General features: G+C 40.1%; 4 protein-coding genes across 4 annotated transcripts; all 4 read left to right on the top strand.

Annotated features, from left to right (window-relative positions):
* Positions 1–68: 68 nt before the first annotated feature.
* Positions 69–3,978, top strand: olfcv3 (olfactory receptor C family, v3). Its single transcript, XM_065278664.2, has 6 exons — positions 69–277; positions 375–663; positions 880–1,695; positions 2,383–2,607; positions 2,873–2,996; positions 3,080–3,978. Exons 1-6 carry the CDS (start codon positions 69–71, stop codon positions 3,976–3,978), a joined length of 2,562 nt encoding a protein of 853 aa, XP_065134736.2.
* A 1,518-nt stretch (positions 3,979–5,496) lies between these two features.
* LOC135769328 (extracellular calcium-sensing receptor-like) lies at positions 5,497–8,643 on the top strand. Its single transcript, XM_065278665.2, has 6 exons — positions 5,497–5,726; positions 5,880–6,174; positions 6,267–7,052; positions 7,153–7,374; positions 7,448–7,571; positions 7,748–8,643. The coding sequence occupies exons 1-6, from the start codon at positions 5,497–5,499 to the stop codon at positions 8,641–8,643; spliced, it is 2,553 nt and encodes an 850-aa protein (XP_065134737.2).
* Positions 8,644–12,582: 3,939 nt separating this feature from the next.
* LOC135769402 (extracellular calcium-sensing receptor-like) lies at positions 12,583–17,295 on the top strand. Its single transcript, XM_065278715.2, has 7 exons — positions 12,583–12,643; positions 13,795–14,029; positions 14,198–14,492; positions 14,893–15,678; positions 15,840–16,061; positions 16,135–16,258; positions 16,382–17,295. Exons 1-7 carry the CDS (start codon positions 12,583–12,585, stop codon positions 17,293–17,295), a joined length of 2,637 nt encoding a protein of 878 aa, XP_065134787.2.
* A 5,327-nt stretch (positions 17,296–22,622) lies between these two features.
* LOC135769326 (extracellular calcium-sensing receptor-like) lies at positions 22,623–26,229 on the top strand. The gene is made up of 6 exons (XM_065278663.2): positions 22,623–22,852; positions 23,007–23,301; positions 23,853–24,638; positions 24,774–24,995; positions 25,069–25,192; positions 25,316–26,229. The coding sequence occupies exons 1-6, from the start codon at positions 22,623–22,625 to the stop codon at positions 26,227–26,229; spliced, it is 2,571 nt and encodes an 856-aa protein (XP_065134735.2).
* The last annotated feature ends 105 nt before the right edge of the window (positions 26,230–26,334 follow it).

The raw sequence follows: 26,334 nt of genomic DNA on the forward strand, positions 1-26,334 counted from the left end.
GATATGTGTATATATATAACTGAGTCCTGCCCTCTGTGTTCATGCTGAGAATGCATACATTACTCAACATGAATGTCATGCTGCTGGGGCTTGTGGTTCAGCATCTCAGTTCACTTACTTTAGTTGGTGCATCCAAATGCATCCTGCAAAATGACTTTGAGCCGGGCCTCATGGCTGCTGGAGATTTTCTAATAGGTGGTATTTTTCCTTTACACTATAATCAGGAAATGCCAGACCTCAATTGTACTTACAAACCCGGGCCAGTCAAATGTAATGGGTGAGTATCAAAGCCTTTATGTTTACACATGTTAAAATTATGGTTGTGATGCATTTGCTTTTCATGCCCTTTTGTCTAATTTTGTCTTTATTTGCAGGTTTGATCCGAGAGCTTTCCGCTGGGCCATTACAATGAAACTTGCAATAGAGGAAATAAACAAAAGAGCTGATCTCTTACCTAACCACACACTGGGTTACAAAATATTTGACTCTTGTGCATACCCTTTGACAGGTCAGAGATCAGCTGTAGCTGTTTTAAATGGGCTAAGTGAGAAAGAAAGCCCAATGTGTTCAGGTGCTGGTCCACTCCTTGCTATTATAGGAGAATCTGGTTCAGCTCAGTCGATTGTAGTTTCGAGAATTTTACAGCCTTTCAGGATTCCAATGGTGAGTCTAACATAAGATATTTAAGTTTCAAGTATATGCAGAGTGCATTAATATTACTGTGTTTCTATACTTTTGGGACTATTTGTGTTTGGGCGTAAAGCGTGCATGCATGAGTTTTTTCAAGTCATGAGTCAAGATTTATTTCTTTACAAGATGGACAATGAGATGTTCAAAAACAGTTTTTAACCAATTTATCCTTTCTTTTTTTCCTGACAGATCAGTTATTTTTCATCCTGTGCCTGTCTGAGTGATCGGAGAGAATTTCCCACATTCTTCAGAGTCATTCCTAGCGATGACTATCAAGTAAAGGCCATTGCCAAACTCCTGCTGCATTTTAAATGGAAATGGGTGGGAGTGGTGCGAGGAGATCACGAGTATGGTCGCTTTGCCCTTCAGGGCTTACTGAGGGAGCTGGAGGGTACGGGCATATGTGTGGCATATCAGGAAATGATCCCTCTGTTATATGACCGTCACAAAGCGCTAGAAATCATCCGTGTCATGAGCCACTCCACTGCTCGGGTGGTAGTGGTGTTTTCGGCAGAAGGGGAGCTCACCCCGTTCCTTAGTGACTACATGGAGCAGAATGTCACTGGGATACAGTGGATTGCTAGTGAGGCATGGATTACATCCTCAGTGTTTGCAGGGAGTGAGTATTATCCTTTCCTGGGTGGTACGATAGGGTTTGGAATCCGGAAGGGCCAGATCCCAGGCTTAAGGAAGTATCTCACAACAGTAAACCCAGAAATGTATCCCTCTAATCCTCTGGTTCAGGAGCTTTGGGGGGCTCTTTATGGCTGTTCCCCCTCATCATCCAGCCTGAACGGTCATTTGCCCCCCTGTACAGGACAGGAGAGTCTTAGGGAACAGCACTCTGCCTATATGAATACTTCCAGCCCTCGCATTTCCTATAATGTATATAAAGGAGTGTATGCCATTGCACATTCTATGCACAATCTCATTCACTGTACTCCTGGAAAAGGCCCTTTTAATAACTTCACATGTGCAGACATAGATAATGTCTACCCATGGCAGGTACTCTTAAAAAATGGCTGTTTATATGATTGATGTAAAATGTTTTCTTTGCAGTAGGGGTTCTCAAAGTGGGGGCCGGGACCCCTCATGGTTTACAATTCATGTGAAATAATTTGCTATACATAATTAAAATGTGTTGTAATAAAAGCATACATGTAATGATTGTGACATAAAGTATCACAAAAGTTTTCATAAACCACCCACTTTACTTAGTTTTATTTAAAGCACAGTGAACCGTGAGCTGGTGAGAAAATAATATAATTCAAGTAAAGCAAGGCCTAAAATATTTAAATTGAGAAAATACGGTGATTATAATATTTAGTTGGTTTAATTAAGGTGAGCCTGGCAGAGGTTGTAGCACTTAAAATAACCTTAAACTAGGCATTTTTATGTATAGGTTTTTTAATTGGCTGTCTGCTGTTGATTTTATAAGATAACTTGTAAAGTATTAATATTGTTGTGTCCAAAAATGCATTTTACACAAAATCTATACACTACAAATAGTTCAATACTGTATAAGACTACAAATTGTGGTAAGCATATGATTAATAACTGTTACAATTATAATAGGGTCCTTGGCATTTTTTCTCCCCTGTAAGGAGTCCCTGACCCCAAAATGTTTGAGAACCCCTGATGACTACTTTAAACATGGAGTCACGACTTTATCTCATCAATGTAATATTTCAGTTACAGCATTATCTCCAAGAGGTCTCATTCACTATTTTAGGAGAGACAGTGAACTTTGACATGAAAGGTGATTCAATTCCATCTTATGACCTCATAAACTGGCAGAGGGGCTCGGCTGGAAATATTGAGTTTATTAATGTGGGCATGTTCGATGGTGCGCAAGAATCCGGCCAGGAACTGGTCATCCAGGAGGAGGCTATCATGTGGCCTGGCCATCAGACTGAGGCAAGCTGTTCTCACAGTGTATTTCAGTACATGAGATACCATGTTCTGAAGTTCTGTAGGGTGAAATGGAGGTAAGTGTCTTAAACAACTGTTGATCAGAAGATGGGTGGAAAGGGTAAAGGCCCTAACCATACAGAGGACGTCCTTGAAATACTTCACCTTTTTAGTTATACAGCGCTACTGAATCGCAAAATTATTACTAATACACAAGCATACACATTACCTTTAGTAAAACACAGTATGTGTGAATCTGTGGCTTAAGCAGGTGCTGGTGTCTGTGTGCAGTAACAGCTGCGCTCCAGGATTCAGGAAAGCTGTACGTCATGGCCAGCCTCTATGCTGCTTTGACTGTGTACCCTGTGACAGTGGCAAAATCAGTAATCAGACAGGTTGGTACAATTATTCAGCAATAATAAATCTCATGTAAAGTGACTTTCATTTTCATTTTTTTTAGTTTTTTTTCTCTCTTTAGATTCAATAGACTGTATGGCCTGCTCTGAAGATTACTGGTCGAATGATGATGGAACTATATGCATTCCAAAAGTGGTTGAATTCTTGTCCCATGATGCAATGGGATTGACCCTAACAGTGATAGCTGTAATGGGGGCCTGTCTCACTTTAGTGGTGTTTGCTGTATTTCTGTATTACAGGAACACACCTATAGTACGCATCAATAACTCAGAGCTCAGTTTCTTTATCCTGTTATCCTTGACTCTATGTTTTCTGTGTGCTTTGGTGTTTATTGGAGAACCCACATCATGGTCCTGTATGCTGAGACACACTGCATTCAGCATCACTTTCTCACTCTGTATCTCCTGCATACTGGGAAAGACTTTAGTGGTGCTGGCAGCTTTCACAGCTACCCGTCCTGGAAACAATATAATGAAATGGTTGGGTCCCACACAACAGAGAATCATCATCTTCAGCTGTACTTTAGTTCAAGTGCTGATATGTACGGCCTGGCTTGTAGCGTCACCGCCGTTCCCTTATAGAAACACTAAATATCAACAGTCCAAGATTATTCTGGATTGCAGTGTGGGATCTGATCTGGCCTTCTGGTGTGTTCTGGGATATATCGGACTCTTGGCCTGCGTTTGCTTTTTTCTGGCGTTTTTGGCTAGGAAGTTACCAGGCAATTTTAATGAGGCCAAGTACATCACTTTCAGCATGCTTATATTTTGTGCAGTGTGGTTGGCCTTTGTACCTGCATATGTCAGTTCGCCTGGTAAATTCACAACTGCTGTAGAGATTTTTGCTATATTGGCTTCTAGTTTTGGCCTGCTCCTCTGCTTATTCACCCCAAAGGTGTATATAATTTTATTAAAACCTGAGAAAAACACCAAACAACATCTCATGGGAAAAGACAAGTAATTATATCAGTCATTATCTATATTTGATACAAATGTGAATAAAATGGCAACATTACCTCTCCGTAAATAAATACAACTATCACATAAAGGTTTGTGTTCTTTGTTGACTTAATATCAGACTTAAGGCGGGGTGCATGATTCTGAAAGCCAATAGGCTTTTTCGACATCATGCAGCGCTACAGGAACCGATAGCCGGATGACATCACAGTAACCGCGAGAACCATTCGAGAAATCATTCCAAAGTGTAATTTTGTCTCGATCTCGCTGCATTTGACGACATCCGCCTGATAGTTCTAGCGGCGCCGCATGAAGTCGAACAAGCCTTATGTTGACATTTGAAATCACCTAAACAAACACGCCCCTACCTGAATAGAATCTGGATGTTGATAAGCCCGCCCAACACACATACGCAACCCAGGCAATGTCGGTTGGTAGACACGCCCCGTACTGCTGATTGATTACAAGTGTGTTTTTGGTAGTGTGCCCGACTCCCTTTTCCACAGTGTTTTTCAAAAATCACGAATCCCGCCTTAAATCAACAAAAAATCAATGCTAAATCAACGTTTTTTTGATATTTGAAAAACTACATTGACAGAATAAAAATGGTCCTTACCTGTCCCCAGTGGTCGCCGTGATTTCACAAAATAAGATGTGATCTTGGATCAACGTTTTAATCAAAGAAACCCCAACTTATTCTTAACTCAAACCCTAATGATTTTTTACCCCTCAAATTAGTGTGAAACAGTAGTTTGAGAATATATTTTTTAACCTAATCCTAAACCCAAATCTAACATACACCCTAATCCTAATCCTGCAATCTGATTGGTTAACAAAAATGTTGATCCAGGATCACATCCTACTTGGTTTAATCACGTTCACCGTCATGTGTTCTGTACCCTTTCAAATTGTATTATTTTTAAAGTTTTACATATTTGCACCTAAAAAGCCCATAATAGTAGGCCTGCCTTACGGTACATTCACACGCGACAGAAGCGTTAACGCTTGAAGGAAGGCTTGTCTGAAGCGTGGCCAACATTAAATCACACATGCTCCGGTCTTCCATAAACGTAATTGGCTGGCTCTGCCTAGGTTATTTGCATAAGGCAATCTGATTGGCTGACGCATGCTAATTTTTTTTCTGACTGTGACTGTCTCATACGGTGTTTATAAATGATGGTTATACCATGATGTATTACAAAAAGAAATTAAACAAGTATAAGAATCAGTCATATTCCACATACACAATAGGCTTTAGGTTGGATTAAAACAGGTCTCAGTGGAACTGCGAGAAATATCAAAAAATGTTGGGCCTTTTAATGGGGCAGGATCTTATTTTAAACTTAAACTGTATTATACGCATGATACATAATGTCATTATAATCAGTCATTATGTTATATTAACCACACCCTCTCGCACATTTCCCATGCAAATTCATTTATTATTCATAGAACAGTTGCTATTTAAATGAGGCCCAATGCTCACCTCACATTTTGAGTGCTTGCTGAACTATCAGGAGAAATGCAAGTTTATCTTGTACTGACAGTGACAATACTGTACATTACCAGGCTTTGTCCTGCTCTGTGTGGAGTTCATCCAGTAACCTGCATCCTGCAAGGTGACCCACAGCCTCCTGCTCTCTTCAAGGACGGAGATTTTCTTATTGGAGGGGTTTTCTCCATTCATGACTATCTGAAGACAGAGAATCACACATACACCAGACGACCACAGCCACTAGAGTGCAGTGGCAGGTTAGCATGTATGCACGTACTATATGATGGGATAGCATGCACTCTCAATACAGCAAATAATAGTTCAAAAAGTATGTTTAAAATTACCTTTGCAATGTAGTGATTAACACATAAGTGTAATTGCTTTTGTTTTTATGGTGTTCACCTCAACAGTGTGGGTTTTAGAGAGATGCGCTTTGTTCGTGCTTTTGAGTTTGCCATTGAGGAGATCAACAACAGCTCTGATCTGTTACCAGGCATCACTTTAGGCTACCACATCTATGACTCTTGTGCCTCTGTGCCAATGGCAATAAAAGTAGCATTTCAACTTGTCAATGGATTTGATCTCAAATATAATGACTCTGATTCTTGTGCAAAATCTGCTGCTGTGACTGCTGTAGTCGCAGAATCTGGTTCCACACCATCTATCAGCATTGCAAGACTTCTCAGTCCCTTTGGCATTTCACAGGTGCTTGCTTAGTATGACAATCTCTTGCATGCATTTTTAAACTGAAGCTTACTTTAGACCTGACTTTTTCTTCCCTTCATGGTGCATTATAGGTGAGTCATTATGCAACATGTGCGTGTCTCAGTGACAAGCGTCAGTATCCGACTTTCTTCAGGACCATCCCCAGTGATCACCATCAAGCGGCTGCATTGGCACGAATGGTCAAGCATTTCGGATGGACGTGGATCGGGGCAGTGCGCAGTGATTCAGACTACGGGAACAATGGCATGGCATCGTTCCTGAAAGCTGCGGAGGAGGAGGGAATCTGTGTGGAGTATTCAGAGGCCTACTACAGGACCCAACCACGCAGTAAACTCAAGAGGGTCGCAGATGTCATTCGCAGGTCAACGGCTCGTGTAATAGTTGCCTTCCTGGCCTCGGGTGACATGAGGATTCTCTTAGAGGAGCTTAGCAAGGAGCCCCCACCACCTCTGCAGTGGATTGGTAGTGAGGCGTGGGTTACAGATCCAGAGATGCTGCGTTTTAATTTGTGCATTGGTGCTGTGGGCTTTGGTATCCCGCGCTCTGTTATCCCTGGCTTTCGTAATTATTTGCTTAATCTCTCTTTAGAGCAGGTGCTGAAATTTCCCTTGTTGACACAATTTTGGGAGAGCTCATTTAGTTGTAGTTTAAGACAGCAGACAGATTCTTCATCTGGTTTATCAGCATGTGATGGCACTCAGGACCTGCACACATTACAGAACCCATATACAGATACGTCCCAATTGAGAATCACTAACATGGTGTATAAAGCCACATATGCTATAGCTCACGCCATCCATGGCACTGTATGTATTAACAAAAAATGTGATAAATACTTCAAAGTTGAGCCGCTACAGGTAAGTTGTAAATGACAGCTAACAAATGCTTAAGAGGTATTTGAAATAATCATTTTTTTCTGTAAACTATAAATCATTCTTAGATATATTTATCATGCAGGTTTTTGATCAGCTCAAGCAAGTGAACTTCACTAAGAATAATTATCCTGTTTCATTTGATACCAATGGGGATCCAGTAGCCACTTATGAACTTGTGAACTGGCAGCTTCAGGATGATGCTTCAATTGACTTTGTCACAGTGGGTCACTATGATGCATCTCAGCCGAAAGGACAAGAGTTCAGTTTGAGCAAAGCTATTATTTGGAATGATGGCAGTGAAAAGGTATTGAGATGTTTTAGTTTATCTGTCTAATTGTGATTATCTGTGAGTGCTTTGTGTAACCTGTCACCTCCAGGTGCCTCTGTCTGTGTGCAGTGAGAGTTGTCCTACAGGAACTAGAAAGGCTGCACAGAAAGGAAGACCTGTCTGCTGTTATGACTGTATTACATGTGCAGATGGAGAAATCAGTAATGAGACAGGTAATGTGTTTGGACATATTCTGCTGAGGAAGGCATTCATGATTTTTATGTATCACATCCCACATGTAATTTATATAATGGAGTTTTTCTGCTTACATTTATTCATTATATTCCTCAGTATGATCTTATATTTTTCTATTTTGTTCTTTATGTGTTAACCATGATTCACCTTACAGATTCTTTAGATTGTCTTCCATGCGCATCCGAGTACTGGCCTAATAAAGAGAAAGACAAGTGCCATCCTAAGCCTGTGGAGTTTCTGTCATGGGATGAAATACTTGGGATCATTCTCATCATTGTCTCCATTTTCGGTGCTTTATTAGCTTTGAGCATGGCTTTAGTGTTTTATAAAAACATAGCATCTCCCATAGTAAAAGCCAACAACTCAGAGCTGAGCTTCCTGTTGCTCTTCTCATTGACTTTGTGTTTTCTCTGTTCACTTACTTTCATTGGTCGCCCCACTGAGTGGTCCTGTATGTTGCGTCACACAGCGTTTGGGATCACTTTTGTCCTCTGTCTCTCCTGTGTTTTGGGGAAAACAATAGTGGTGTTAATGGCATTCAAGGCTACACTTCCAGGAAGTAATGTCATGAAATGGTTTGGGCCTCCTCAGCAAAGACTCAGCGTTCTTGGTTTCACTCTTGTACAGGTTGTTATATGCGTGGTTTGGTTAACAACATCCCCACCTTTCCCTTTCAACAATATGCAACACTTCAAAGAAAAAATCATCCTAGAATGTAATTTAGGTTCAGCTGTTGGTTTTTGGGCTGTGTTGGGTTATATTGGCCTTCTCGCTTTCCTTTGCTTTGTTTTAGCTTTTCTGGCACGAAAGCTGCCTGATAACTTCAATGAAGCTAAATTCATCACATTCAGTATGATCATATTCTGTGCTGTATGGATCACATTTGTACCAGCGTATGTCAGTTCACCTGGGAAGTTTACTGTAGCTGTGGAGATATTTGCCATTTTAGCTTCAAGTTTTGGTTTGATTATCTGTATTTTTGCTCCTAAGTGTTTCATTATTGTGTTCAGACCGGAGCAGAATACCAAAAAACATCTAATGGGTAAATGACCATCAAAAGCCCATTGAAACCCACGCCCCTTGTGACACTCATGCTAATATCAGACAGTGATTTTATTGCATCAGCTGTCACACTGTATATGTACTGTAAATTGTACTGAAACATTTAGAGAATAAAAATGTATCAATTAAATTCAAAAGAAGAATCTAGGTTTATACAAATGTTAATACATCATGGATTTATTTTCACATATTATATATAACTTTAACATAAGATGCTTATTCAGAACTTTTGCAGTTAACTTTTTAGTAACTTTCTATGGTTTAGACAGAAATATTAAAATGTAATTTATTTGAATATATTATAACATAATACTTATAGGAATGGTTTCCCGGACAGGGATTAGCTTAAGCCATGACTAGGCCTTAGTTTAATTATGAAATATAACTAGTTTTAACAAACATGCCTTACTAAAAACATAACTGGCTTGCATTTTGAGGAAAAAACAAAGGACACTGATGTATTTTAAGATATGTCAGTACAGTTTGGAAAGCTCTAACATTTATTTTAGTCTAAGACTAGTATAATCCTTGTCCAGGAGACCACCCCATAATGTTATACTGATTCATGTTGTTACAATGGTGTGTAACACAATCCAATCCAAAACACACTCACATTAGGGCGCATTCGTATTAGGGCTAACCCAACCAAACAGTGCCTGAGCGCGATTGTCCCCCCTTCCTACTTCCCCCAGAAGCATGCACTCACTGTACTTTGAGTGATCCAAACCCGGGCACGCTTTCGTCATTAGGGTGAGATTGTTCTCTTAACACTGAAACTGAGTCGTTTTTCAGAGTCATTTGGTGCTCGATGACACACAGCCATCTTACATGCCCACATATTGCTTAGTTGATCTGTCAGGTGTGCAGCTCAGACATTCATGTAACCCTGCTGGCGCATCAGAAGGCTTTAACAAAGGCAGATGAAGGTGAATGGTCATGCTATTGCCGTCTCTCCTTTTGAAATCCGCTCTTGCGCGACTTGTGATCAGACTGCGCATTCTGCGCCAGAGCCCAAGTGAACAGTGCTCAAGCCCACCTAGCCAAACTGCGTCCACGTCAGTGGATTGGATAGTGTGAGCGCGCCCTTAGGAGTCTTTTAATGAACCAATAGAATACGCATTGGAAAAAAATACACATTGGATACATACAAAACCATACACACTCTAAATAAAGACAAGAAATTAACAAGAAATTAACCAAAACAGAAAGTATATACACAAGTAAATAAATTAATCTAGAAATGTGATAATAATCAGTAGCTGTATAAACAAAAGGGAATACAGTCAGTAACCAGAGAAACCAGTAAGAGTAAGTCAAGAACTTAACAGAAAGGAAATACAAGAACATAACTCTGACATTATACCCCCCCCCCCCCCCACACACACACACAATCTGGATTCTTATGCCATTAACAAAAGCTAAAGGGCTGGCAATTCTCAGGGGACTAGGCAGCAGACAACATAATGGCAGAGCAAATAGAGGTAGGAGCCAGGGTGGTGTGAGGAATGACAAACACAGGAATCCCAGCGCAGAGGTGTTTATTCAAATGTATAATAGATGACACTCAATGAATCAAAATGTATAGCGAGAGGACACAATGTGAAAGTCAATATGTATAAGAGAAACCTCTCAATGTTCGTGGTGATAAATGTGAGGAGGAGACAACACAGGAGAGATAGGGCTCTACGGAATCCTTTCGGGAAAGACACCAGAGTGGGAAACACAGCACAGCCGTAGGACATCCACTCGCACATCCGAAATCCACTATGATGAAATCCTGGCGGGGCACAGAGAGAGAGAGATAAGCAGAGAAGTCTTCAGCAGAAGGGACACTGGACAGCGCACAGATGAAGGGCGGCGCTCGGTAACTGGACTCCTCAACAGGCTGAGCTCAAACTCGGCTGCGCCACTCCAGCCGAGTGAGAGAGTAGAGATGGATATATCCAGTAGTCCGATAATGCAGACAGGTAACCAAACCTCAGGTGATGAACGACTGAACAGGGAATCTGAAGGGGCAAGGCAGCAGAGAGCACAGATAATAATATTTAGCAATAGATAACTAGACACGACAGGACTAGGACTAGACAAGCTAGCGGGCATGAACATACAAAGACGAACTTGCAATGAACAGAGGGAACGAGGGGAATTTAAATCAAACCGGATTGGGCATAAATGAGAACAGGTGTGTGACGCCGGTGAGAAGAGTCAGAGCTAATAAGATCACCAGGTGGGAGGCGCGCACGTGTGGAGCTGTCAAAACAAAACACATAATGAAACAAAGACAAAGCGCCCGGTAAGACCGAAATCATGACAGGTGGAGCCCATATGGACTTTCAAGGCAGAGCCCAGAGGCTAGTGATGGTGGAGCTGGAGAAAGGATGATGCACAAGAGTGCCACTGCAAGGTCGGAAGTTTAGGGAGAAGCTGTCATCTCAGGGCACCCAGGTTGATGAACGTAAAGCCAAAGGGGTGGATAGCTGAGGCGTAGACTCCCAAAACTAGGATGTCCCAAAACTAGGATGGTAAGAGACCATGGTGGAGCCAGAGGATCAAGGAAGCTCTGTGAAGCCTGAGAGATAATTGACTGTGGGCCCAGAGGATTGTAGTGCAGTCATGAATCTGCCTTAAATGCCAAGCTGTATGTGGAGAAGTCTGAGGCAGAGAGCTGAACAGAGCTAGTGAGGACGGCAGAGGCAAGAAGCTGAGTGACACCAACAGAGGCAAAGGAGCCAGTAATCTGGACTTCTGGACACAAAGGAGCAATGGAGCTGAAAGGAGGTGAAGGACAATGCCCTTAAGTGACATTGCAGGCCCAGAAGTCAAGAGATAAGCTGCCAGCTCAATGAACTGAGGGCGCACTCACATTATCAAACCATGCCCCAGAGCGATTGTCATCCCTCCCTACTCCCCCAAATGCATGAATCACACTGTACTTTTATCAATCTGAGCCCGGGCACGCTTTCGTCATTAAGATGTGATTGTTTGGTGCGCGATTACACACAGCCCTCTCACATGCCATCATATTGCTTAGCTAATCTGTCACGTGTGCAGCTCGGACATTCACCTAACCCTGCTGCTCACATCAGAAGGTTTTTACGGAGGCAGATGAAGGTGAGTGGTCGCGCAATTGACGTCTTCACCTTTTGAATCACGCTCAGACGTGATTGTGCTCACACCATATCCTTCCGTGCCTGAGCCCAAGTGAACCACGCTCCAGCCCACCTCTGCAACCCGGCCAGGGCGCGATTAACCATTCCGCACCCGGGCGTGGAACAGAGCGATCACACTAGTCAAACAAACCAGGTTTTGGGGGTCAAACGTGCCCAAGCGCGGTTTGGTTTGGATAGTGTGAGTACACCCTGATGTGAAAACAGGGATTGCAAAGACCATGTCTTTGTCAGTAGGAGTGGGAACTAGCTGAGGAGAGCTGAGGCATAGTGAGAGGCCCAGAAGTCCATTGTAGAACTAGGATGATGAGAAACAAAGACAGAGCCAGATGATTGAGGGAGCCATGTGGATCCTGAGGGATAATGGACCATTGTGGAGCCATGGCAGTGCAGAGCCAAAGGTATGATGGGACAAGGTGGAATCATGGGCCCAGGGGACATCACAGACCCAGAAGTTCACAGAGCAGCCACTAGCTCAAGGGATCTAAAGACCAGGGTAATGCTGGAAATACAGAGGACAAAAGATGGCGCCAGAAGGAAGGTGGAGACCGGTGGAGTTAAAGTGATGGAGAAATGAGAAATAGGAGGCTTGTGCAAATTTGAGGCAGATGTGAAGATCTGGATGGAGCAGTTGGGAGGGAAGAGTTGAGGAGCTTAGTGACACCAGCAAAGTCAGCAGGTGGAGCTGAAGGTGCCAGGAAGCTGGGCAGAGCCTACGGAGCCAGGAAGCTGTAGGGGCCAGGGAACCAAAGAGGGCAATATGCCTACAGGGCAAGGAAGTCAGGTGATGCCAAGGAAGCCAGACAAAACCAGACAGGAGGGTACGTTATATGAACCAGGAAGAAATACCAATGGAGACTTATGAGACTAAGGAGCCAGGGGAGATGGACCAAGCCAGCAGGGAAAGTGGTGCCAAAGTGTTGAGCAATACTAGCAGAGACAGTAGATCCCTGAAACTGAGCAGAGCCAGTGGAGATAACAGGTAATATGCAAAAGAAAGGATTCCAGACAAGACTGGGTCATCTCTCTCCAAAGGCTGGTTAACAGATTGGTGGAAACTTGGACCTCATATTGAGGCTGGCATGGTAGAACATACAAAGGGACTGGTCAGAATAGTGTGTAAGCCCACACATTAACTAAAAACAAGAACTGAAAAAGGAATGAACCAAAATAAGAACATAGTCACACATGAGTTAATGAGGGAACAAAACGAGACACTGATGATAACAATCAGTAATTATAGACACAGAAATAAACATAACACAACGAGTAACCAGAAAAATGTATATGGGTAAGTCACACACACGCACGCATGCACGCACGCACGCACGCACACACACACACACACACACGTTGGTGTATGTGGTTTACAGGGACATCTCCATAGACGCAATGCATTTTATACTGTCCAAACTGTTATATTCTATTCCCCTTTCCTACCCCAATCCCTAACCCCAATGTCACAAAAACCTGTTGCCAGTCTTTAATTTATGAAAAACTACCATTTAGTATGTTTTTTAGCGTTTCAGTTTATGGGGACACTCGTATAGCATAATAAACATGTCATTATACACTATTCATGTCCTCGTAAATCACATAGACAAACCCCCCCCCCACACACACACAAACATTTTAATTTATAATACATGCTGAGAAACATGTCATATTTCATATTGTCATATTTTGGTGACAGAAATGAGGAAATTACAGAAACTACATAATAAATATGATTAAATTGAAGCACATTTCTCATGAGGTGACCTTAAAGAAGGCAGGTCCATGTTTTTGTGTTATGAAACTTTATGATACACTTGAGACACATACTGTCATTATGATTGACAGATATGAAATATTAACCACACCCTCTTAGGTTTCCCAGCTGTAGTTACAAAGAAGAGTTTTTTTGGTATGGTGGGTATTTAAATGAGGCCTAATGTTCACTTCACATTTGGAGTGCCTGCTGGGCTTTCAGGAGAAATGCAAGTTTATCTTGTACTGACAGTGACAATACTGTACATTACCAGGCTTTGTCCTGCTCTGTGTGGAGTTCATCCAGTAACCTGCATCCTGCAAGGTGACCCACAGCCTCCTGCTCTCTTCAAGGACGGAGATTTTCTTATTGGAGGGGCTTTCTCCATTCATTACTATCTGAAGGCAGAGAATCACACATACACCAGACGACCACAGCCACTAGAGTGCAGTGGCAGGTTAGAGTTTGATATACAGGCTGAAATACAACCGGAGTCTGTTAAAATTATGCTTATAATTGTCATTTTATCTGCTGTGTAAGCTAATAAGAATCAGACATACCTTTTTCACTTAAGTTTTAATAACCAGTTACTGTAATGCAGTATTTATTATGTGTGTTTTAACAGCATGGACACCAGAGAGCTGCGCTTTGGTCGTGCCTTGCAGTTTGCCATTGAGGAGATCAACAACAGCTCTGATCTGTTACCAGGCATCACTTTAGGCTACCACATCTATGACTCTTGTGCCTCTGTGCCAATGGCAATAAAAATAGCATTTCAACTTGTCAATGGATTTGATCTCAAATATAATGACTCAGATTCCTGTGCAAAATCTGCTGCTGTTACAGCATTTGTTGGAGAAACAGGCTCCACTCCATCTATCAGCATGTCAAGAGTTTTTAGTCGATTTGGATATCCACAGGTGCCTTTTTCTATACCGCAAACATAAAGGCAAAAAAAAAAATGAAAATGTGAATAGTCTATTTAATTTCTTTGCACCTTGTAAAACCATATGTAATCTGGCATATATATATATATTTATATGCCAGATTATATATATATATATATATATATATATATATATATATATATATATATGTGTGTGTGTGTCCTGTCTGTGAAGTCTTATAAATTTTGAGATTTCACCAGGGTCAATATTAAAGATATCACCATTATATTTTCAAAGAATGTTCTTTACAAAAAATGACTTTAGTTGGGTTTTTACAGACTGGGTTGTATAAATTTATAAAATATATTCAAATATATTTTGATTGTTTACTGACACAGAGTTAAATTTTTATCTGTGTTATGGTGCATTATAGGTGAGTCATTTCGCAACATGCGCGTGTCTCAGTGACAAGCGTCAGTATCCAACTTTCTTCAGGACCATCCCCAGTGACCACCATCAAGCGGCCGCATTGGCACGAATGGTCAAGCATTTCGGATGGACGTGGATCGGGGCGGTGCGCAGTGATTCAGACTATGGGAACAATGGCATGGCATCATTTCTGAAAGCTGCGGAGGAGGAGGGAATCTGTGTGGAGTATTCAGAGGCCTACTACAGGACCCAACCTCGCAGTAAACTCAAGAGGGTCGCAGATGTCATTCGCAGGTCAACGGCTCGTGTAATAGTTGCCTTCATGGCCTCAGGTGACATTTATTTCTTATTAGAGGAGCTAAGCAAGCAGTCTCTTCCTCCTCTGCAGTGGATTGGCAGTGAGACTTGGATCGTAGACCCTGGAATGCTGCGTTTTAATTTGTGTATTGGTGCTGTGGGCTTTGGTGTCCCACGCTCTGTTATCCCTGGCTTTCGTAGCTATCTACTTGCTATTTCTCCAGATGAGGTGCTGAAATCTCCCCTATTGACAGAATTTTGGGAGAGCTCATTTAGTTGTAGTTTAAGGCAGCAGACAGATTCTTCATCTGGTTTATCAGCATGTGATGGCTCTCAGGACCTGCACACATTACAGAACCCATATACAGATACGTCCCAATTGAGAATCACTAACATGGTGTATAAAGCCACATATGCTATAGCTCATGCCATCCATGCCATTGTCTGTAACAACAAGCAATGTGACAAAAACATCAAAATTGAACCCTTGCAGGTAAGCTTCCTTGTCATAATAAGTAAAGTTTTAATTTCACAAAGGATTGATTAATTAATTAAAACATTTATAATCTTCACAGCACAGATTATTTAGCAGAAAATAACACTAACCAGCAATTGTGTAAAACTATAACAAAATTTCTTATATCAATCATGCAGATTACAGATCAGCTCAAGCGAGTGAACTTCACTAAGAATAATTATCCTGTTTCATTTGATATCAATGGGGATCCAGTAGCCACTTATGAACTTGTGAACTGGCAGCTTCAGGATGATGCTTCAATTGACTTTGTCACAGTGGGTCACTATGATGCATCCCAGCCGAAAGGACAAGAATTCAGTTTGAGCAAAGCTATCATTTGGAATGATGGCAGTGAAAAGGTATACAAATGTTTTAGTTTATCTGTCTAATTGTGATTATCTGTGAGTGCTTTGTGTAACCTGTCACCTCCAGGTGCCTCTGTCTGTGTGCAGTGAGAGTTGTCCTCCAGGAACTAGGAAGGCCGTACAGAAAGGAAGACCTGTCTGCTGTTATGACTGTATTACATGTGCAGATGGAGAAATCAGTAATGAGACAGGTAATGTGTTTGGACATATTCTGCTGAGGAAAGTTCAAAACTGTATGTACTGAGTTATTTTTCTCTGTATTCTTATGGTTCATGAATACTGTAGATGTTAAAGAGCAGGTCTTTATCTTACAGATTCTTTAGATTGCCACACCTGTCAACCTGAATACTGGCCCAATAAAGAGAAGAATAAATGTCTTCCTAAACCAGTGGAGTTTCTGTCATGGGATGAGATTCTTGGGATTATCCTTGCTGCTTTCTCTGTTACTGGCTCTTTATTAGCTTTAAGCATGGCTTTAGTGTTTTATAAAAACAGAGCTTCTGCCATAGTAAAAGCCAACAACTCAGAGCTGAGCTTCCTGTTGCTCTTCTCATTGACTTTGTGTTTTCTCTGTTCACTTACTTTCATTGGTCGCCCCACTGAGTGGTCCTGTATGTTGCGTCACACAGCATTTGGGATCACTTTTGTCCTCTGTATCTCCTGTATTCTAGGAAAAACAATAGTGGTGTTAATGGCATTCAAGGCCACACTTCCAGGAAGTAATGTCATGAAATGGTTTGGGCCTGCACAACAGAGACTCAGCGTATTTGGTTTCACTCTTGTACAGGTTCTTATCTGTGTAATTTGGTTAACAACATCCCCACCTTTTCCTTACAATAACATGCAATACTTTAAAGAAAAAGTCATTCTTGAATGCAGTCTGGGTTCTACTGTTGGTTTCTGGGCTGTGTTGGGTTATATCGGCCTCCTGGCGTTCCTTTGCTTTGTTTTAGCTTTTCTGGCACGAAAGCTGCCTGATAACTTCAATGAAGCTAAATTCATCACATTCAGTATGCTCATATTCTGTGCTGTATGGATCACATTTGTGCCAGCGTATGTCAGTTCACCTGGGAAGTTTACTGTAGCTGTGGAGATATTTGCCATTTTAGCTTCAAGTTTTGGTTTGATTATCTGTATTTTTGTACCTAAGTGTTTCATTATTGTGTTCAGACCGGAGCAGAATACCAAAAAACATCTAATGGGTAAAGCACCTTCAAAAGCCCCTTAAAACACACAGGAAAATCAAAATTTATCGTATCAGGTGATGTCACACTAATTATAAGCCTGTATCCCCCGGTTTCACAGACAAGGCTTAAAGCTAGCCCAAGAGTAAACCATGTGAAAATAACTTGCACTGACAGATACATGCAAGTGCCATTGATTTATCTCAGTATGTACCAGAGGCGGCTCATGACTGCTCATCCGAGGGGTGCAAATTCAAAATATGTGTTCGGAGTGTCATGTTTGTTGCTCGTGTTTTTAAAATATGTTTGTTGCGTCATGTGAACCATGTGCATCACGTGTTTTGTCAAAATAAGTGCCTCCTGCACACACGTCAAAACCGTTTATGATTAAAGAGACGCTCACGTTCACAAAATACATGCAAGACACTCACTTAACAGTACTCTGATTACACATAAGATTATGCGAGTATCTGGCAAACGCGAGCGTCTTTATTTTCATAAACTTTTTAGACGCGTCTGCAGCAGGCACTTATTTTGACAAGACACATGATGCACATATGATAAAGTGATGTGCAGAACACATATTTTGACAGGCAACAAATGTTGTGACGAACTTCACATCAAGCGCCCTCAAAAAAAGAAGTTTCTGACCGCCACTGATATGTATAACAGTAATGTCTTTTACTAAGGCATGTTTATAAAAGATGCTTAAACATCTTAATAAATAAGACCTTGTCCTAACTTTAGCCAAGCCTGGTCTGTGAAACCAGGCCCATATGTATTGTAAATCATACAGTTATTGCAAAAAAGCAAAGTATAAAATTAAAAATATGTTGATACACTTTTAACTGATTATTTGTCACATACGTAACCCCAACTTAAAGTGACACCATGTAATTTTTCAACCTTCATAATAAATTTTCAAGACCCTTGTGATAGTACATCGACTTTAAATAGGTTGAATGACATGTCTACCATAGCCTGACGGGGTCTGTATCACTTTTACTCGTATTTTAAAACTTAGGGTTTCTGGTAGTAACCAGAGCACAAAAAAAAACTACAAAATTCGACTGCTTTACGGCATACGTCACTTCCTCCACACAATTTGTTTTTAACGTGAATTTTGCTGGAGGCTACTTAAGGAGTGTAGAGAGCAGTTTCTATTATGTGACTCTGTGGCACAGTCTTTAGTGTCACGGACCTATGACACGGGCGACCCGGGTTCGATTCCCCTTTAAGGCAATTTTTTATATAAACTGTTGATTCATACATAAATGCGATGTTTGTTCTTTATAAATTACGGCGATTATATTGCATATAATTCCCTGTATTCAGATGCTGTGTTCACGTATTTACCTTTCTTTTACTGTGTCTATGGTATGTATTTACGTTACAATCCAAGATGCTACAGCAGTCAAACTTGCTCACAGTGTAAAACCAAACCCTACTCATTCACCAATCAGATCCGAGCGTTTCTCTCTTCTCTCTTCCTCATTTGCTGCGTTCCGCTGTCACTCGCGTGACGTATTACAAAGCGGCAGACCTAAACGCATGGGTTTACTTGGATTTGGAGCGATTTTCACACAAAAAAGAGGAATAACGAGCGCCATTGCGGAAAATCCTGGTGGCGAGGGAGAGAGAGAGGATGCAACAATATTTGTTTGGAAAAAGGCAAGGAAATACGTCTGGTCGTTTCTGAATTGGAAGGCTGCAGCCTTCGGAGGTCAAATATGCAGGCTGCACACGTCATCAAGCCTGGGTTATTAAGGTAAACTGAGCATTACACTCGCAAGTCATAAGCATACTGCAACAATTTACGATTAACTATGTATAATAGTCAACTTTGTAATTGTTAATATTGTGAAATAAGAGAGTCTTGATGACGTATACAGCTTAGAAATACGACATCCGGAGGCTGCAACCTTCAGATTGAGAAATGGCTTCTGCCACGACGAGTTCCTCATCAGAAAGTTGTAACATGACTGCGTTTCTCCCTGCATGTTGTCTCAAAATGCTGATCGTTTAGCATTTTAAATGTTTAGTTTTTAGTTTAGTTTTAAGGTTGGCCATGGCCAGTTCCTTTCCTTTGCGACAGTGCTGCGGCGCTTGTGGGCTCTAGGGGCGCTAGAAGTGAAAAATACGTGTCTAGCACCCCCTAGTGGCCAAAAAGTTTCATGGTGTCCCTTTAAGATGTTTACAGAAGATATATATACTTCATGTTTTTAACTCTACATTGTTTTTTGGAAATGTTTGGTCTTTGAAACATGAAAATATAATTATTTAATTGTATCTAATTTTATTCTATTACTTTTAATGTTAAATTAATTCCTGTAGTTTAAGACATTTCGAGTATTACATTATAATTAAACAGGCAGTAAATCAGAAATTAAAAAAAGATTTTATCTCAGTTATATGATATTGTCCCACACATTTTACCAGTGCTTTGTAGGTTAGGAATTGTAACCAGTTTCTGATTATAAACTACATGGCAAACTTTTTAGTCAGTAATATAATCTAATGTAATCTCATCTGACTACATTTAAATAATTTTTGACCTTTGAGGAACTCAGATGCAAAAGCTGCTAAATGCCACCTCCATTTTTAGATAATTAGATAATAATATTAACGCAATATGTTCATCATCTAAACTTTCAACTCTGCTTAATCTCAGCCCTCTGCCATTCACAAATACAGCATTGTTGTCAGGGTCCGGTAAAAGGCACGTGACTTTGTGCACGTGTCCTCTAAGTGCACAAAAAATAAATTGGATGAACAACAACATGCAAAACATCCGTGGATCACATTCAAACTTGTGTCCCTTGTAAGTACTTAAATGCAGTATAACCCGTTTGTGGCAGTCACATGGATCACAGCGCCCCCTAATGTGTGGTTGAGTTTCTTTATTTTTACATCCTGACTTTCATCATTTGCAATGTTTATAGTTGCTTCTTCAGTAATTTTGCAACTGTTTACTATGTCAAGAAGTGTTTTTTTTTTTAGAAATGTAAGTTTTGGCCAAAAAAGTTTGCATGTACGTAGAGGGTTTCACAGCTAGACTATCAAATTGTTAAAGTGCACCTATTTCATTGCTAAAAAACAACATTATTTTGTATATTTGGTATAATAAAATGTGTTTGCGTGGTTTATGGTTAAAAAACACATTACATTCCACATACCATACATTTTAATGCTCCAGATATAATGCCTTCCTCAAACGCTCTGATTTTGTACAAAACCCATCGATCTAAAAAGCGCTGTGTCCCTGATAGGCCATCTGTACGTTGTGATTGGTCTGAATACCTCTGACCTCAGCCAAAAATGTGACGCTCCTTACCATTTTTGAAAGATTCACTCAAAATGCAATTCTAACAGTATTAATTTACAGGCTGTGAGGAATTATGCCGGAGGATTTATGATAAAGTCGGTCATGTCCCCTAACAGGCCCAGGAAGTAAACTGTTGCCTAAAATCCATGTGTTTATTGTAGTCCAAAAAAAAAAGAGATTTATGCTGGAAAAAATAACTCGTCATTGTTTACTTCGGGGTATTTATCTTTTGCTTATCCTTAACATGTACTAATACACACATACACACCAAAGGAAATGTAAAATGGTGATATCGAGATATCTCGTCAATTAAGAGAAAACGCTTCCCGCCAATGACAAGATTTTCCGTCTTTCCTCAATACCGCTATAATCCACCAGTTATCCACGCAACTTATACAACCCGGAAGTAGCGCCTCACGTGAAAGAGAAAGAACTCCGTGTATGTTTTAAAGATCGCTCTGCATCTGATTTCTATCAAAAGTCCTTCGCAAAAATTGAATTACCCAAAATTGGGTGTTTTTGAAGAAACCTACCCATGTTTGAGGGGTGATTACAAGAGAACTAATGAAGGTAGGATGAAACAGTTTTTTTTTTTTTTGAAAGCAGAGGGTCTGTTCTTTCATCTGATATATTGTTTGTTTATATATTTAAAGAAACATTTTCTGGAAGGCATTAAAACTTTTGTGAAAATCATGAAAAATGCTGGTGCTGGCTGGCAACTTTTTTTTAAAAAGCTGGTGGGGAAAGAGTTAAATGACTAAAGTGACAATGTTGAAAAAAAAGGCATTTTAATTCCTGACTAAGAACCTATTTATTGCCATTTAAGTGAAATTACTCAAACTGAAAAAGGCTCATTTACTACAGTAGGAAAAATGTCAGACACACTTAGAGGATTTTGACCTGAATTTCTTATATAATTAATTCTTAATTAAACAAGACACGTTTGTGAGTGCATTTGACATTTCATTTCATGAATAAAGTTCAAATCATCAATGACATTGTTGAGATTTCAAAACACTGCTTATAGACGGTTTCATTGGACGCACATGATACACGTCTGGATCCGAACCTTACTTCCGGTTTCGTTTTTTTATGGTCTGACTAGTTGCTAAACTGATCTCTTGAACGAATGCCTCGTCAAAAATAACAAATGTTTTGGTTTCCTAGGTAATCTATGTGTTGTTTTTTTGCTTGTTATATAAATAAACTACGTTTAAAGAACTTTGTTGTTATTTATTCTTAGCGGAGTTTACCGGAAGTTACGTGCGGACCGCGACAGCCGCTTGTTTATATTGTTACTGCTGAAACGGTCTATATAATTTTTGTTAAGTGTTTGCTCATAAGAAAACACACACAAACACCAAAAGCACACATTTTAAAAACATACATAATTAAAATGAAGTATATAAAACAATAGCAACATTTCTTCCAAATCGCCACTTGATGTCTTATCATAAAGAGATAAAGCTATTTAGATTATTTACATTCATGTGCGTATTAAATAATTACCTAGTGTATATTATAGGCATTTTTACGGACTTTTATATACATTTTATATACTAGTGCAATTGCATGGAATAAATTACCAGTGTCATTAAAAGGTTAAATTAATTAGGACATTTTAAATTTGAGCAAAAGAGATGGTTGTTTGATAATTTTATGTAAAATGTAAGTTTTATGTATATTTATGGATTGTTGCCTCACTGCCTGTGTACTGAGTACCAAAATGGAAATAAGATAATATCTTATTATATTATCTTATATTATAGGCTTTATTGTGGTTTAAATCCTTAAAGGTTTTGTTAAACTATAACAGGGATCTTGTCAAATAAACACAATTCAAATCAATATTCAAACCAAATCTATGCCTTTGGACAGTGAGGTCATTATGATATGACTGACAGATATCAAATATTGTAACCACACCCTTTTAGGGTTCCCGTCTGTAGAGTTACAACACAGACAACGGTTGTACTAATAATGGGTATATAAACAAGGTGAAATGCTCACCTCACATTTGGAGTGCTTGCTGAACTATCAGGAGAAATGCAGGTTTATCTTGTACTGACAGTGACAATACTGTACATTACCAGGCTTTGTCCTGCTCTGTGTGGAGTTCATCCAGTAACCTGCATCCTGCAAGGTGACCCACAGCCTCCTGCTCTCTTCAAGGATGGAGATTTTCTTATTGGAGGGGCTTTCTCCATTCATGACTATCTGAAGACAGAGAATCACACATACACCAGACGACCACAGCCACTAGAGTGCAGTGGCAGGTTAGAGTTTGATATAAAGGCTGAAATACAACAGGACTCTGTTAAAATTATGCTTATAATTGTCATTGTATTTGCTGTGTAAATAAGCTAATGAAAATCAGACATATAACTTTAACCAGTTATTGTTATGCAGTATTTATGTTTGTTTCAACAGCATGGACACCAGAGAGCTGCGCTTTGGCCGTGCCTTGCAGTTTGCCATTGAGGAGATCAACAACAGCTCTGATCTGTTACCAGGCATCACTTTAGGCTACCACATCTATGACTCTTGTGCTTCTGTGCCGATGGCAATAAAACTAGCGTTTCAGCTTGTCAATGGATTTGATCACAAATTTAATGACTCTGATTCTTGTGCAAAATCTGCCGCTGTAACTGCTGTAGTCGCAGAATCTGGTTCAACACCGTCTATCAGCATGTCAAGAGTTTTTGGTCGATTTGGATATCCACAGGTGCTTGCTCAACATAATATGAGTTTGTATGAATGACCTGGACCAAATAAGAAAACATATGAGCCTTTAATAGATGGTAACTCTTCTGTTTAAAAGATCAATTTTAGTATTACTGTTTTCATTGTTTTCCTCATTTTTGTAAGTCACTTTGGACACAAATGTCTGCTTAATGCATAATAATAAATGTTAAAATCATCCAAGGTTAAAATATCATGTAGCTGCTTGATAAAATGCCATGAGTAATTTTTTGCTAACTCTATACTGTAAAAAATTATGTGAATGACATGTGTTTTTACATTATTTTACTTAATAAAAATAAGTTCTAACAGTACTAGTCAAAATGTAAAAAAGTTTACTTTTACAGCCAATTTGATTGTACTTAAAAAATTAAGGCTGCAAAAAACTTTCATTACCTGCAGGAAGGTATTTTGGATACTACAATATAAAGTGTTGATTTATTTTGCATAATTTTTTATCACAGTATAATGGTAAAATTTGTGTATAAAGTGTAGATTATTATTTGCATATAATTTGCCAATTTTTTTGTATAGGTGAGTCATTATGCAACCTGTGCGTGTCTCAGTGACAAGCGTCAGTATCCGACTTTCTTCAGGACCATCCCCAGTGATCACCATCAAGCGGCTGCATTGGCACGAATGGTCAAGCATTTCGGATGGACGTGGATCGGGGCGGTGCGCAGTGATTCAGACTACGGGAACAATGGCATGGCATCGTTCCTGAAAGCTGCGGAGGAGGAGGGAATCTGTGTGGAGTATTCAGAGGCCTACTACAGGACCCAACCACGCAGTAAACTCAAGAGGGTCGCGGATGTCATTCGCAGGTCAACGGCTCGTGTAATAGTTGCCTTCATGGCCTCAGGTGATATGAGGTTCCTTTTAGAGGAGCTTAGCCAGGACCCCCCACCACCTCTGCAGTGGATTGGTAGTGAGACTTGGATTGTAGACTCAGGAATGCTGCACCTCAATTTGTGTATTGGTGCTGTGGGCTTTGGTATTCCACGCTCTGTTATCCCTGGCTTTCGTAACTTTCTGCTTAATCTTTCTAGAGATGAGGTCCAAAAATACCCCCTATTGACAGAATTTTGGGAGAGCTCATTTAGTTGTAGTTTAAGACAGCAGACAGGTCCTTCATCTGGTTTATCAGCATGTGATGGCACTCAGGACCTGCACACATTACAGAACCCATATACAGATACGTCCCAGTTGAGAATCACCAACATGGTGTATAAAGCCACATATGCTATAGCTCACGCCATCCATGCCATTGTCTGTAATAACAAGCAATGTGACAAAAACATCAAAATTGAACCCTTGCAGGTAAGCTTCCTAAATATGTACATTTTACATTAATGTTTATGGCAGACACTTAAATCCAAAGTTTTTTAGCCAAAAAATAACACTAACCAGCAATTGTGTCAAACTATAACAAAATTTCTTATATCAATCATGCAGATTACAGATCAGCTCAAGCGAGTGAACTTCACTAAGAATAATTATCCTGTTTCATTTGATACCAATGGGGATCCAGTAGCCACTTATGAACTTGTGAACTGGCAGCTTCAGGATGATGCTTCAATTGACTTTGTCACAGTGGGTCACTATGATGCATCTCAGCCGAAAGGACAAGAGTTCAGTTTAAGCAGAGCTATTATTTGGAAAGATGGCAGTGAAAAGGTATTGAGATGTTTTAGTTTATCTGTCTAATTGTGATTATCTGTGAGTGCTTTGTGTAACCTGTCACCTCCAGGTGCCTCTGTCTGTGTGCAGTGAGAGTTGTCCTCCAGGAACTAGAAAGGCTGCACAGAAAGGAAGACCTGTCTGCTGTTATGACTGTATTACATGTGCAGATGGAGAAATCAGTAATGAGACAGGTAATGTGTTTGGACATATTCTGCTGAGGAAAGTTCAAAACTGTATGTACTGAGTTATTTCTCTCTGTATTCTTATGGTTCATGAATACTGTAGATGTTAAAGAGCAGGTCTTTATCTTACAGATTCTTTAGATTGCCACACCTGTCAAGCTGAATACTGGCCCAATAAAGAAAAGAATAAATGTCTTCCTAAACCAGTGGAGTTTCTGTCATGGGATGAGATTCTTGGGATTATCCTTGCTGCTTTCTCTGTTACTGGCTCTTTATTAGCTTTAAGCATGGCTTTAGTGTTTTATAAAAACAGAGCTTCTGCCATAGTAAAAGCCAACAACTCAGAGCTGAGCTTCCTGTTGCTCTTCTCATTGACTTTGTGTTTTCTCTGTTCACTTACTTTCATTGGTCGCCCCACTGAGTGGTCCTGTATGTTGCGTCACACAGCGTTTGGGATCACTTTTGTCCTCTGTATCTCCTGTATTCTAGGAAAAACAATAGTGGTGTTAATGGCATTCAAGGCCACACTTCCAGGAAGTAATGTCATGAAATGGTTTGGGCCTCCTCAACAGAGACTCAGCGTTTTTGGTTTCACTCTTGTACAGGTTCTTATCTGTGTGGTTTGGTTAACAACATCTCCACCTTTCCCTTTCAACAATATGCAATACTATAAAGAAAAAGTCATTTTAGAATGTAATTTAGGTTCAGCTGTTGGTTTCTGGGCTGTGTTGGGTTATATTGGCCTCCTGGCTTTCCTTTGCTTTGTTTTAGCTTTTCTGGCACGAAAGCTGCCTGATAACTTCAATGAAGCTAAATTGATCACATTCAGTATGCTCATATTCTGTGCTGTATGGATCACATTTGTACCAGCGTATGTCAGTTCACCTGGAAAATTTACTGTAGCTGTGGAGATATTTGCTATATTAGCCTCAAGTTTTGGTCTGATTCTTTGTATTTTTGCTCCTAAGTGTTTCATTATTGTGTTCAGACCAGATCAGAATACTAAAAAACACTTAATGGGTAAAGTATCATCAAAAGCCATGTGAGACACATACAGCACATTCTCATAAATAAAGCTAAAAAGCTGTTTTTGGGGGCGGCACCATTTAGTTACAGATATGTACCTTTGACGTACTAATATGAACCCTTTA

The sequence above is a fragment of the Paramisgurnus dabryanus genome, chromosome 9 (assembly GCF_030506205.2).
Source record: "Paramisgurnus dabryanus chromosome 9, PD_genome_1.1, whole genome shotgun sequence".
NCBI lineage: Eukaryota > Metazoa > Chordata > Actinopteri > Cypriniformes > Cobitidae > Paramisgurnus > Paramisgurnus dabryanus.